This window comes from Puma concolor, chromosome D2, assembly GCF_028749965.1.
Source record: "Puma concolor isolate L17-30 chromosome D2, mPumCon1.1.hap2, whole genome shotgun sequence".
Classification (NCBI taxonomy): domain Eukaryota; kingdom Metazoa; phylum Chordata; class Mammalia; order Carnivora; family Felidae; genus Puma; species Puma concolor.
Window position 1 is genome coordinate 74,213,693 of NC_141677.1, and position 15,433 is coordinate 74,229,125.

General features: G+C 40.6%; 1 protein-coding gene across 2 annotated transcripts in view; it reads left to right on the forward strand.

The window, feature by feature from the left end:
* Positions 1-1,282: 1,282 nt before the first annotated feature.
* Positions 1,283-15,433, forward strand: part of PNLIPRP3 (pancreatic lipase related protein 3) — a 35,882-nt gene continuing 21,731 nt past the window's right edge. Inside the window, exons 1-2 of one of the 2 annotated variants that reach the window (XM_025918231.2) lie at positions 1,283-1,603; positions 11,510-11,664. In XM_025918231.2, coding sequence (XP_025774016.2) covers positions 1,555-1,603; positions 11,510-11,664 — 204 coding nt within the window. In that variant the 5' untranslated portion in view covers positions 1,283-1,554. The remainder of the gene's footprint in view (positions 1,604-11,509; positions 11,665-15,433) is intronic. The other variant, XM_086680960.1, reaches the window with a different exon arrangement.

Sequence of the window (15,433 nt, forward strand, 5' to 3'; positions counted from 1 at the left end):
TATAGCAGAGTCATTGAAAAGTGCTATGAAAACATGGAAGAGAGCGTGGCTTGAAAAAATTCCTGTATTATCACTATAGATCTTTGTTGTTTTTTTTTTTCATATAAAAATGTTCATTAAGCACCTGCTAGATTCCAGGCATTGTGCTTGTCCCTGGGGATGGAGACGCGAAAAAGAGGCTGTCTTCTGAGAGGTGCTATTGATGATGATGCTATTTATGCTGATCCTGCGTGCGTGGCTAAAAACATTGATTCCTGGAAAAATGACCAGTGGCAACGGGCGAAGCTTTTAGAGCATGTCTTTTGTAGTCGCTGGACATTCAGCACCCCAGACACCAAGCTCAGAGCTGCTGAATAGCCCTTTCTCTAATTACTGTGTGTCTGAATGCCATGGTGGACTGGCTGCTACCAGTTCCAGGAAATAGTTCAACCAAATAAAGCACCCAAGACTTGTAACTACTCTTGGTCTTAACCTCTTCTTTGTCTGATCCTTGCATAATGTAACAAGGTTTGTATGAAAGGGCTGAATGCTTCATAAATGCTTCAATATCGTCATGTTATTATGGTAAGAGGGAAAAAGTAAAGAAACACCAAGAAATATTTTCAGCCATCTTCTATGAGCATTTAGAAATTGAGAATTCGACTGAGGATATCTGTGAACTGCATCACTTTAAGTCAACGTATCAGCCAAAAAGGCAGGTTCGCATCACATTAGAGTTGGTTACGCGGCCCAGGTGCCATGATGTAACGCTGTATTTTATGTGGACATAAATTTGTTCTTATAACCATTAACATAGTTGAAAAATCACTAATAAAATTAACTCCACTACAGTACTATACACGAGATACTATTTATATAATAAGTAATTCCGTCACCAAATGACCCTGTGGGTTGGGAACCATGATTATCCCCATTTTACAAGTGAAGAAAGGTGCAGTGAGGCTTGCTAGTGTGAGGTCACTGCTAATAAGTGGCAGAGCCAGAATTTGGATCCAGGTGGTTGGGCTCCAGATGATGGCAGCTGCAACGTTGTATTGCCACACAAGATGTGCAGATTAGCCATTATTAGCCACGTTCATTATTTAAGTCCTAACATGTTTCAGGAGGGTCTGCTTGTTTGCCCTTCGACATGTGTGAGGGGAAGAATACTCCAAGTTATGGTTCTGGTTTGGAAAGACTGTGCCTTTTCGATGTTTGTTATCTACCCTCCCAAAGCCTTAAAATAACTTTCAAGAGTGACTCAGATTGTGTGTAACCAAAATCTTGCTAATGATGAAACATCAAAACCTCGGAGGTTTTAACTACCAATCACCTAATGGAAGGCACACCTTGCTAATTATATCTCTTAATGTGGAGCCAGTAGTCTAGGCTAGGGCGCATTACTTTGCAGGGCATCGGGATTGAAGGTCGTGTGAACCCCACACTCTTCTGGACCTAGAACTTAAATGTTGGGTGATAACATTTTGAAGAAAATTGCTTAATATTTTATAGTGAGGGGACTTTGTGATTAAAAATCTTCAAGAAGGGTTGATGTGATTTTCAAAAGCAACTTCGATGTTTGGAATTTGGATTGCTGCTCTCTTATTCTTTGGCACATCAGTGGGTAAGACTTAATTTATTAGTTCCTTGAAAATAAGGAGTATAGTCACATCCAGAATGTGATTGATACGGGTTTCAGAATATTGGCTCTGTTTATATTTTGATTTCTTTGTCATAAAAATATCTAAGGGAAATGAATCAATTTAGTAATACTAAATCTGTTACGTATATAGGAAGTATCTATTTCCAACAATATAAAAGTTGCTGGATGGCTTGTACTGGGCTCCCAGCTCTATACTCACTAGCCTGTGGCCTTGGTGAAGCAACTTCTCTGTTAAAGTCTTGATTCCTTCACTTCTAAGGTAAGTGTGTAGCAATAAATGAGAAAATACATTCATATTTCTGGTGTCAGTATCTGAATCACTGTAGATGCTCAATGAATGTATGAATGAATGAATGAATGAATGAATGACTAATGGTGATTGGAACTTCCATGTTGATTTTTTCTATTTTGGGTCATGCTTTTGTGAAGAGATTTTGGTCTGTGAACATTTCTTACACATTTACTCAATATTCATGGACTTGTGCTCTTTATATTGTGGACTCTTCAGGCATCTCCTATGTAGTAGCTGTTGTTTATCTCTGTTTTTAGCTCCCTGGTTCAGTGTTCTTCCTATAAGCACAACAAAAGTTAGTTGATATGTTTTAACCAAAATAGAATCAAAGAACTTCAGTGTTTTTACTCCCTGCCCTCCAGATCTTTTCTGTGGGATAAAAGTGGATGGATCTGTTGTTGGTTTTAGTATATTCCTGGAACTGTGCTCTATTTTCTGTAATGTTCCTGCCCCCGACAGTCCTTACTGAATACTGAAAGCAGCTAGACTGATCAGTTCCAGAACAGAATGGAGTGAAGTCTTGCCTGGTCTATTGTTCTTACACCGTCACCTTTTTTTTCTCAGGTGGTCTCTCCTCCTTCCAGACTTCAGGCCTCTTTGTCCTCTCTCAAAGTCCTCTCTGAACAAGGATGCTAATATGTTTTATTTTAATCAACAAATACAATCACCTACTATGTGCCAGGCACTGTGTTGAACCCTGGAGACACAGTTGTGATTAATAAGACTTCCCTATACCCATCGGAAAAATTTACTTTTCAGTAGGAAGTGATTTCTGTTTGAAGGTTTATTGAATTAAACACAAATTCTCTGGCAGGTACCAGAGAACTAAATGCAAATGGACTCTGTTACAAATTTAATAGATGCCAATGCAGGTAATAATACAAATGTGATGGAGACTCAAATTTTTAATGATAGCGGCTCTATAATGAATATAAGTGTGCAGTAGAAATATATATATATATATATATATATATATATATATATATATATATACTCCACATATATATATAACTATGTATAACTATTATACATATATATAATCTAATTTTAATATAACTATGATTTTATTTTTTTAAGTTTTTTGGCAGGCAGCCAACTCTCTCCTCAGTTTAATGCCATGGCCAATCATAATCACTCCTTGGTATACACATTGGACTTCTTTGCTGCTTTTGCTTCACTTGGCTTAACCACAACACTGGTTAAATCCAACACATCATCTCTGTGCAGCTGACTGTGCCTGGAGAAAAACACACACCATGCTGACTGCCTCACTGCAAAGTCATGGTTATCAGACAGAAGGTGACCCTAAGGCTGCCAAGCCATCCTACTGTTCTTCCCTCATCCATTCATTTGCCTGGGCTCCTGGGTTCTTTCATTTTTCTCCCCTCTTCTCAAATCTCCAACACCTCCCTGCTTACCAACACTCAGCTGATGGCCTGGTTTCCCATTTCAATAAGAAAATGGAAACAAAGAGAAGAGACCTTTGCGGAGCTCCCAGTAACACATTTATCCAACTTGGCTGCATACACCTGCCTGTACGTTCTGCCTTCTCTCTTTCACAAGAGATGAGCTGTTCTTGCTGCAACAAAGGCCAACCCTTCCTCCTGTATATTAGACACTCTCTCCTCTCACCTGCCCAAGGAGTGCACTCAACCACACTCTCTTCTATTTCTCCTGCTTTACCAATTTTCTTCCTGTCTTCTGGAACATCCCCAGCAGCACAAACGTGTTATTTCATCCGTCTTTTTGTTTTTTTTAATTAAAATGTATTTTTAAATGTTTATTCAATTTTGAGAGAGACAGAGACAGAGCGCAGGCAGGGGAGGGGCAGAGAGAGAGGGAGACACAGAATCTGAAGCAGGTTCCAGGCTCTGAGCTGTCAGTGCAGGGCTTGAACCCATAAACTGTGAGATCATGACCTGGGCCAAAGTCAGACACTTAACCAACTGAGCCACCCAGGCGCCCCATCCATCTTTAAAACTCCACTTCTGAGTTGTGTGTATGGGGTTTCTTTTTCTCCTCCCCTTCTTTCTTGAATTCAGTCCAATCAGGCTTTCGCCCCAGAAACTACCCTTGTCACTGTCACCAGTTACTCCTATGTTGACAAGCCAGTGGTCAATTCTCCATCCTCATCTACTTAGACTTTGCAGTATTTGGTACTCTTGATTGCTCTCTCCCCTGGAAGTACATTTTTAAGTTGGCATCTAGGATTCCACGTTCTTCTGGGTTTCCTCCTACTTCTTGTAGGCCTTTTTGTCAGTGTTCTGTGCTTATCCCCACTCGTCTTCCTGATGTTTCAATGATGGAGTGTCCTAGGACTCTGTCCTTAGGTCATCCCTCTTCTTTACCTACCATCACTCCCTTGGTGATCTCCTCCATATTCATGACGTCAAACACCAACTTTATGTTTATGACTGCCAAGTTCCTATGTGCAACTGAACTTCTCCCTGGAATTGCAGTCTCATATATCTACCTACTTCTGTGGCATCTCCACTTATGTATCTAATTCATATAAAAGCTGCATATCCAGAGCTGAGCTCTTTTTTTTTAAGTTTTTTTTACGTTCGTTTATTTATTTTGAGAAAGAGAGAGAAAGGCAGAGGGAGAGAGAGAATCCCAACCAGGCCCTGCACTTCAGTGCAGAGCCTGACATGGGGCTCAAACTCCCGAACCGTGAGATTATGACCTGAGCCGAAATCAAGAGTAGGCCACTGAACCTACTGAGCCACCCAGGTGTCCCCAGAGCTGAGCTCTTGATTCTACTCCCAAATCTGTCTAGAATTCTAGCGTCTCCCCAAGTAATGGCAACTCCAGCCTTCCAGGAACTTCGCCAAAAACCTTGACATCATCCTCTACTTTTCTATTACACCTTCCTGCCAATTAATCAGTAAATTGATCCTCCTTCACAATTTATCCAAAACCTGACAACTTCTCACCACTTCCCCTGCTGCCACCTTGACTTTGGACACCATTGTCTCTTGTCTAATTTACTACAGTCGCCTCCCAGATGATCTCTGTGCCTCCCCCCTTGTCCTGCTTCAGTATATTCCTAAAACAAAATAAACCTAAGTCAGTCTGCATCACTTTTCTGCTCATGGCCCTCCGATGGCTATGCCCCTCACCTTGGAGTAAATGCCAGAGTCCTTCCAATGATCTGCCGAGCGCTGCATGCTTTAGCCCTCTGTTACCTTCCTAATACCATCCCTTGTCCATCATCCCTTGTTCAGCTCCCTGGGGCCAGATATGTCCCAGAACTCAGACTTTTTTTTTTCTAATTTTAAGTATACTGTAAAATACAAAACCCTGAGAGGAATCTTGGGTAGCACAACCACGTGGATATTTTTGTAGTAAAATCTATGAACATTCATATTAATTAGGATGACGAATATGTATAGCCTCAGGTCAGTTTTTGCTACCAAGCGAGTTTTCTGCAAACTGAAAAACGAATGAAAAAATCAAAATCCCACTTCTTTCCCCCAGAGGATTTTAGATTTTGCAATTGCAGAGTAAGGTGTTACGGACCTGTCACTTCCCACTCTTCCGTCAGCTCTGATCAGGGTGGCCGTGTCATAAGTCCTCTGTCACACTAAGCCATGCTCCTTCCCCCAGAGGCTCGTGTGTTCTCTTCCCTCAGCCCTCTTCCAGAAATCCCCACAGTTTGCTCCTCACCCCCTTCAGCTATAGATTCAAATGCCACCTGTTTTAGTGAGATCTCCCTGGCCACCCTATTTGAATAGCAACCCCTTCCTCACCTGAGCACACACACATCTTCATTTTATTTACTTATTCTTATTCTTTATTTATTTACTTTATTTACTTATAAATAAATAAATTTATTTATTTACTTGTCCCCACACACCCACTGGGCTATACTCCACCAGGGCTAGGCTTGTTTTTTCCACGGTTGATTCCCTAATGCTGAGAACAATATCTGGCACATAATAGACACTCAAATAAATATTTCTTGAATAAATTAATGAGTCCATTTTCAAGATATTTCTTGTCATTGGGAAAGGCTGCTCACGGTATGAAAAATTACTCATTTAGAAAGTGGAAGTTAAGAAAACATGAATATACCAACTTATATGATTTCTTAACCAATTAAACCTAATGTGCTATAGTAAAGAACGTTGAAGTCAAAGAGTAAATAAAACACTTCAGTTGCAGAATATATCAAAATGCAATGACCCAAGAACTGAAGACACTAGAAAAAGAACAAGTAACATTGAAGGAAGAATTTCATGAATAAAAATAAAAGTAAAGGTTAACACATTAGAAGAACAGGAGTAAAGCAATACAATTGATAAATGTATATTGTGATTGCCTAATAAAACTAAAAGATGGAAAACTGTGATGACAGATTTAAATAAAGAGAAATAACCACAGGTGTGGAAGACATTGAAATGATTATACTTTGTATAAATTCAGGCCAAGAGAATTGAACTTCTAGATGAAATCTTCTCTTTATACCAGAATAAACCCCGGATCAATGAACATTTAAAGTAAAAGAGTGAAACAAGAAAAATATAAACGAAAACAAAGTGAAATTGTTAATGATCTTGAAGTAAAGAAGGCTTTTCTAAACAAGAGGAAACCCCAAAGCCATAAAGAAAAAGACTGATTATTTTGTTGAGTGAAATGTGAAATTTCTATAAAACAAAAACAAAAACAGCAAACTAGAATATTTTTTCTCAATGTCTGATTGAAAAGGACCAAATCCCTCTACTATTTGAAGAGTTTTTACAAATAAATAAGAAAAAAGCAAACTTTAGGAAAATGTACATCAGAAACAAAGATGTCCCCACCCACAGAACATGTGCAAAGGGCCAGAAATGCACAAGATATTCAGGTATTTAGGTAATTCAAGGAATACAAATGGAAATGACAAAAGGTTTTCCTTCCGGTGGCACCTATAAAAATGGAAACCTTGGGGCACCTGGGTGGCGCAGTCGGTTAAGCGTCCGACTTCAGCCAGGTCACGATCTCGCGGTCCGTGAGTTCGAGCCCCGCGTCAGGCTCTGGGCTGATGGCTCGGAGCCTGGAGCCTGTTTCCGATTCTGTGTCTCCCTCTCTCTCTGCCCCTCCCCCGTTCATGCTCTGTCTCTCTCTGTCCCAAAAATAAATAAACTTTAAAAAAAAAAAAAATGGAAACCTGCATACCCTTCTGTTGCAGATGGTAGTGTTGTTCCCCACTCTTTACTCCCCCTCCCCGGAAGAGGATGCTACAGCCCCACCTTTGGCTACATGACCTGCAGAGAGCAGTGCCAAGTTCAAATGCCTGCATGAAGAGCATTTGCATGGTTCAACCATGGTTCTGCCCTTTCCCTCTGCCCCAAGAGCAACATGTTCCAGACAGGGTCTCTTTTGGCTTAGATCCTGGAAGGAAGAAGACTGGTAAATCAGAGCCACAGCCAACCGGAAACTACTGCAGCCAAAATAGAACATGAACGAGAACTAAACCTTCATGTTGGGAAGCCGAGGAGATTTGGGGGCTATTTGTTACAACATAACCTAACAAAAGCTAATTAATGCACCTCCCAATTCTACTTAGTGATAGAGTGAGCTGCATCATGGTTCTTCCCCCCCCCCCCCCCCACCAACTTAATAACAATGACGCATTGGGCAGGGTGGTCACTTTTTTAAGTCTTCATTTCCTCACATATGTGACACTTAGGGCTCAGTCTGTTTTTGCCCTTTTAATTATTATTAATTAAATTATTATTAATTAAACATGATTTGGAGAAGTAGTCTTTTTTCTTTTGTGACTTAAGAGTTACCATTATTAATTATTAAAAATTTAAGACCATAGATAAGGGTGAACAAGAAAATAAAAACCACGCATCCTCAGGGCGCCTGGGTGGCTCAGTCAGTTAAGTGTCCGACTCACGTATCTCATGGTACGTGAGTTCAAGCCCTGCGTTGGGCTCTGTGGTGACAGTTCAGAGCCTGGAGCCTGTTTTGGATTCTGTGTCTCCCTCTCCTTCTGCCCCTCACCCACTTGCGCTCTCTCTCTCTCTCTCTCTCTCTCTCTCAAAAAATAAATAAAACCCATGCTTTCTCACCATTATTAATATTTTGATGCACTTCCTTTAAATTTTCTTTTTCCCCATGCATTTTAAATAAAACCATGCATAGTTCTGCAGCCTGCCTTTTCAGCACAACACACTAACATAATCACTGTCATTACAAATTTCATTACAAATCTCTGTAAGCATTTTCAATGGCTGCATAATACCGTTAACGCTACCATTCTAAAACTATATTCTTTGTCATGTGGGCCATTTAAGTTATTGGCCCAGTATCAACTTACTGATTTTGTAGCAAACATGTTATTTTTAAAGAACTATTAATCTTTCCATTTTTTCCCTAAATGGCTTTGATACTTTATAATCTTGATCAGTCTCCTTCATCATATCTAGTTTCTTCTAACTTTATATTCTTTTTATGGGTATTTCCTTATGGAAAAAGGCATACTGACCAATAACCCTGGTAAGTTACAAACATAAGAAACATACAGTTTTTACAAGTCTTTATTTCAAAATCCAAACTCCTTTCCATAGACTGAATAATGTAGTGGAGAATTTGGGTGTATGGGGGAGGGGGAGACATGGCATGCAAAAAGCAAGGGCAGCTGGACATTCTAGAAAAAAACAGAAGGTTGTATTAGAAAAGAACGATCCAAATGTGAACTCATTGATCCAAGTTAGAACTGGACATATGTGTGCTTCAACAGAAAAAAAAACAGAATGGATTCCAGGCATGAGAAATATTGACTGAGGAGCTATAGTAGAGATATATTGAAGAAGGCACATGTTTACACTTACAACAAGAGAAAACAAAGGCAACCAGAGAATCCAGGAAAATGAAAATGCTACAAGAAAAGCATGATCCAAATATGAAGCAAACCAAAATGACACTGATCTCGAGCAATTTATGTCTAAGAAAAGATAATTCATGTGAATATTCCCCTTTTGAAGCGAATGGGTAACCATACAACAAAGTGCAGATAAACAAATGTAATTACAGCATGCTAGCTGGCTCTGAAAGGAAAAATATTTATCTAGTCATAATCGTATAAATTCTGTTTATTGGCTTTCAATTTTTTGGAGCCAGCCTACCCACAAAACATAAAAAACTTAATTATGATCATAGAACAAAGTCTGAATGTTATCAACGTTGACAATATGAAGTCAAAGTGCTGCTGGCAGACCTTGGAAGATGGAAGGGAAGAGAGGTAACATGGCTTAAAACTTCATCTTGCAAAGGTAGAGAGTCAGGTTATAAGGAGTATGAGGTATCAGTCAAGAAATAGAAGATTACTGGGGCACCTGGGTGGCTCAGTTAAGCTTCCAACTCTTAATTTCGGCTCAGGTCATGATCTCACTCTTCGTGAGTTCAAGTCCACGTTGGGCTCTGCGCTGACAGCAGACTGTCAGTGCCTGAGTGACAGCAGACTGAGACTGCCTGAGATTCTCTGTCTCCCTCTCTGCTCCTCCCCCACTCGTTCGCTCTGTCTCGCAAAAATAAACATTAAAAAAAAGAAATAGATTATTACTATTTCAGTTCACAGTGGAAGCCAGTTAATGAGCTAAAAACAGTGTTATTGACTATAGAGGAGGAGGAGTTGAGACAGCGTGGAGCGCAGGGCTTGTAGGAGCTGTTGTCCCCCAGCAGTTTCAGGCCAGCCCTTGCTTGGCCAGCGCTGGGACGTGCAACCACAGTTCAGCCTGTCTGGCCACTCCCAGAGAAGCTCTGTCAATAGAGACACTAGAGGGACACTGAGGTTCCAGGAGGGAGGAAGATGGTGTTCCTTCTTCTCTGCTCCTGGTTCCTGTCTGTTTTTCCAGAAATGACAAATAATCATCCGGGTAGCAGCAGGTGGCTCCAGCTGGCAGTTGTTCAGAAACACCCAGAAGCAGGCACACGGTGCCTACTCGAAGATGCCAGTGCTAGCCAGCCAGCACCCCTCTTCACGGGCCAAACCCCAGCTCTGGAGACAGCACCCCTCCCCGCCAGGGTCTAGCAGCCCTTCCTTCAAGTTTCTACATCTGAATGACTTTTCGGTTTGGTTCTTTTGGTTCGGTTCTTTTTGATTCTTCCACCAGCCTTCCACTAGCAGCTGCTCTCTGCAGTTGCCACCTGTGAGCAACTACATGGGCCCCTTTGTGCCTTCAGTTCTCCAACACTTGATTGATAGCAATTCATTGTATTAAACTCTCACAGTTAAAATAACCGGTATGATTTGTTTCTTGCCTTGATCCTGACTGATCCCAAGAATAGGTGGGTTAAATCCTCATTTATTATTGCAGCAAGTTAATAGATCATGTGTGACTAATGTTAATAAATCAAACCTTGGCAGTGTTAGCACATTGTATAGAGATGTGGGGGTAACCACGAGAATAACAGCAGACATGTTTAAAAGTAGCCACCTCTAGGGAGAGGGCTGCGTTTGGGAGTGAGCACGGATGTTGCTCATCTGCACGATTTCTTTTTAATGTATAAACATTTGTTTGATTAAAAAAAAATTTAATTCCTTATCCTCTCTCTTCATGTTTAGCGGGTAATCTCATTGTTAGGGAATGGAGAAAATGCAAAATCTCCTAAGATTTTAAAGTTAAATCTGGTGGACTTAAGAGTGAAAGAATTATTCAGCATTTTTTGGTAAGTGAGAAAAGGAAATGCTCAAATTCAAGACTTCAAACAGTTGTAGCCAATACTAATGAATAACCATATATTGAATAAATGCCAACCAATTTAGTAAATCATAATAACACATTGAATACATAATTCAATGCTAAATTGAATAAATAATTATTGTTGTAATTGAACAAGTTAAACTATGCCTCCATAAAACAGTATGAAATAAAGTTATTTGCTTTGGGCTGTTAAAAGAAAATGAAAAAGAAAGGCCATGGTGAAAAGATCAATCAGAGTCGGTGGATGACAGAAACATTAAGACTCAGTTTGCCCAAAGCGTCTCATTTTAGACATGAGTGAGGCGAGCTCCAGAAAAGACTTGGTTAAAACTGAATGAAACTTTGCTGTTATCTATACTCCCAGAAGACCGACGTTGGACTCCTACAGTGTGTCAGGCATAGTGCTAGGTCCTGGGGACTCCAGGGTCCATTTCATCCAAAACTTTCAGCCTGATAAGAAAAGACAGAAATTCAGGGAACACACAGTATCCCTCTTATGTCCAGGCCCATTGACAAGGGCTGTCCCATGTGATAGTTTGTTTAGGCTTCCCAACAAGGCTGTAAGGTAAGTGGTATTATCTCCACATCACAGAGGAGGAAACTGAGACTCTAAAGAGGCAAAATAATTGCCCAAAGCCAGGAACGTCTGATCCCACAGCCCCTGTGCTCTCATCCGCAACATTGTGATCTACAAGGTCATGGTCATGATATTGGGAGGGTGGTGGGGGAAGGAGAGAGGAGAGCAGTTTTTGAAGAGAATCTCCCCCTAAGTCAGACTTGTTTAACTTAAAGACCAGTTTCAATTAAGCCTCATGGTAGGAAACAACCTCTCTCTGGGCCTGGTTCCTACAATACTGACACTCAATCTTTCTGCCGCAGGAAAAGAAGTTTGCTATGAAAGGGTGGGGTGCTTTAAAGATGGTTTCCCATGGACTGGGACTTTGTCAAGACAGTTGGCAGGTCTACCCTGGTCTCCAGAAGAGATAAACACTCGCTTTCTGCTCTACACGAGACATAATCCCAAAGCTTATCAGGTAAGATAACTTGCTGCCTTCACACATAGGTTATTCCAAGATATAAGATGTAGCTATAGGTTCAGTAGCCTACACTGGGATAAACTATTGACTTAAAGGCAAATATTTCTTTTTAATATTGTGAGCTAGATTTTTTTTTTCTCATCATACTTGCCCTAGTATTTAAGTATAAAGATTGGTCTGAGTATGTCGTTTCATAGGAGGTAAATTTGATATTTCATTTGATACATATATTAATTGGGAGCTTTCCACATGTAAGACTGTAAATAGGCAACAGGCTCCTCGTGTATTAAATTGAATAAATAAGACAGTGTCCTAAATTTACTATATTAGGGGAAAGGGGGTATATAAATACCTCTGTTGCAGCACAAATTATGATCTGTTACATAAGATACAAACAAAAGAATCTGGGAGCAGTGAGGAAAGGCTTACCTTCCCCTTGAGGGTGGGACAAGAGCCAGAAAGGCTTTGAGGAAGACGTGTTTTGAGGTGTGTCCTGAAAGGTGGGAAGGGTTTGCATAAGCAGAGGCAGACAGAGAAATGACAAAAAAAAAAAAAAAAAAAAAAAAAAAAAAAGGCGTGGACAAATACATAAAGGAGAGAACATCTGATGAATGACAATATGTTGAGTTAGACTGAAAGGAAGTCCTCAAAATACGGAGTTAGTTAGAAAAGTAGTTTAGAGACAAATTGTATAACTCCTTCCTGGGTATTTTGGATTTCATCCTGTGAGTCAGGGCGTCCCACGGGTAGTTTCTGAAGAGTCATCTGGCTGCAGTGCACCATCTTGACTGGAGGCGGGCAAGCCTGCAGGTGATTTCCTGACTGGTACTATGCCCCCCAACATGGTAGCCGTGAGCTACGTGTGGCATTAAAATGGAATAAAATTAAAAATTCAGTTTTTCAGTTGCACCAGCCACATATCAAGTGCTAATAGTCCCATGTGGCTAGTGGCTACCATTTTGGACAGTGCAAACACAGGATATTTCCACCATCACAGAAAGTGCTATTCGCGATTAACTAGAAAACTACGGCGCGATTCCGAATGGACTCGGGGAACTAGCCTGAGCCATGGAATGAACATGAGTATGATAATAGAAAATTGACATGATAAACATCATAAACTGCCTGGAGATTTTACACACGAGTTATGGGAAGAATAATGACCCTTTAACAAGAAAACTTGATTGGGGATGCCAGAGAATGAGTTACATGTTGGACAAGTGAGGTTCGTGTAGGCTATTGGAGATTTTCATCTTGCAACTCTGTGGGAATCTAGACCTGGAAAAATAGGATCCAAAGTCTTTTACCCAGTGGTGAGAGTTGAAACCTAAGAATGATGTTATCCTAGGGGCAGAGAAAAAACAAAGCATGATACTAGACCCAGGTGGAGCGCGAGCCAGAGAAAGAGCACTCCCCAGTGCAATGACATTTCCAGTTTTTACCTTCACCTATAAAACCTTGAGGCTTACTTTCCATCAGACCCAGCCGAGACAGCCTTCTGCTCTGCCTTCTTACAAACAGGATCTGATTTGTAGCTGTCTACGTACCAGACACATACACGGGGACACACGACTCTTCACTGACATGTGCCATTTGCGCTGTAGATGATGGCTCTATCTAAAACAAAGAAGAAGAATTCTTATTTTGGGTATGGAGAAACTTACAAAGCAACTGTACCTAAAAATTTGATTTTTATAACTATCAAGAAGCGAAGAGAGGAATATCGTTCAGCCTTTAAAAGAAATGAAATTATGGTAGATGCTACAACATGGATGAACCTTAGGAACATTTTGCTAAGTTAAATCATCTAGACACGAAAGGACAAACATGGTATAATTCCAGTTATATGAAACACCTATTTGAATAGTCACATTCATAGAGATGGAAAGCAGAATAATAGTTACCAGGGGCTAGGGGAGGTGATAATGGAGAGTTACTGTTTAATGGGGGCAGGATTTCAGTTTCAGTTTAGGATGATAGACAATTCCTCGAGAGGGATGGTGTTGATGGTTGCACAACAATGTGAGTGACTTCACGTTACTGAATTGTATACTTGAAAATGGTTAAAATGGTAATTTTTACATTACATATACTTTACCACAATTTTTTTAATGTAAAGAGAATCTATGTTGAATAAAAATGTTTTGGAGCACCTTCACTGTTTGCTTAGGACTTCCAGGGTGTATGTGTGCATTCAGGACTAACTATACCCCTAGTCTTGACTTTCAGTCCTCATAGGACTCATGGGTCCTTTCACTTTCTGCACAGTGGCCATGCACCTGAAGTTTTGTAGAGAATGGGCACTAAAACAGGTGATGAAGGTCAGTCTTTAGGACAGTCTGGGCCCTAAAGGCAATGAAGAGAATATCAGACACTGAGCACTTTCCTAATAAAGGGACCATGAAAACAATGTTACTCATATCTTTACCACTCCCTTCCATTTGGAAAAACCCATGTGACAAACCAGATCTGTACTTGAATTTTGCAATGGATGGAAGCCTAAGGGTTTGTTGTTAGAGTGTTTTATAACAACAGTGAGGATATAGGATGAGTCAGGATGCAGTAGTAAAAACCAGAATTGACCCATATGCTACACTGTGCAAATCTGACTTCGTTTATGAGGAAGCAGAGGTAAACTGTGCAATGGTTTAATGTACTCTTTTCTCAGATAGAGGAATTGTTAAAGCTGAACATGGTGCAATAAACTTGACTCTTCTGAGAGTCATAGGTCTTCACAGCTACATTTCTGCAAGAACAAAACCAACTTACTGTCCCCCAGAGTGGCTCATGCAGTCGCTGCTGGTGATGCACATTTGACATAATCATGGTAGTTTCTGTGCCTGCAGCTTTTCTCCAGGCTAGAACATATCTAACCAGTGACTACTTTTGACGTACTAGAAACGAGATCATCCAGTCATGCTTTGTAGGATGGGTTGATCTCATTCCAGTTAGGTTCTAACTCCTCAAAGATAAGAACGTTCCAAGTAAAGGCCTGAGCACCCAGCTAAACACTGAGACTTTAACTAGCCCTTTCTCTGGATGACCTGTTCTGTCCCAACACCCTTTTAAGGTTCTGTCCTTGTGATGGCAGAATCTGAGTTGTCTTCTTTGAGTTGATTCCATGATGTTGTTTCAAGTTTCACATTTTCTAAGTTAGTATGCCACTTCATAGGGGTGTGCCAGATGGCATACAAAGTGAAAAATAGTGTTTTTTTCTACCTTTTCTATTTTATTAAATTCTTCCAGGGCTTTTGTGACAGTGGAGGATGGTCGGACCTCACAATCCTTGTCAGATTGCTACCTTGAAGCTATCACAAGGTCCCGCTTCCCGCGAGTCTCGTGATGGGGAAAGATTAAACAAACTTTCTCTACCAAATTCCTTTTCCCAAATAAGACTCTTTTGAGGGGGAGCATAGAAGTAGAAACACAGTTGGTGTTTAAGGGACTTCAGCTGGAATTGGAATGAGCATTTGGATTCTTTTAGGTATATAGATGGACAAAGGTTTCTGCACTAGAATTCCATTATTTAGCAAAACGGTGTTTCCGGGAAGGCCCAGGTACACTTGATTTTATTATCTGCCTCAGCAAATCCCACATCTGCCCTGGGCCCTATCAGTAAAGAACAGTAGGATCGGATCCTAACTGGAGAGCTCAGTGGTGAAGCACATGACTTCAGAGAAAGACCATGAGGGTTTCAGCCCCCACTCCAGGACTCAGCCCCCACTCCAGGTGCTTCGGGGCAAGTGACTTCTCATCATGTTCTTTC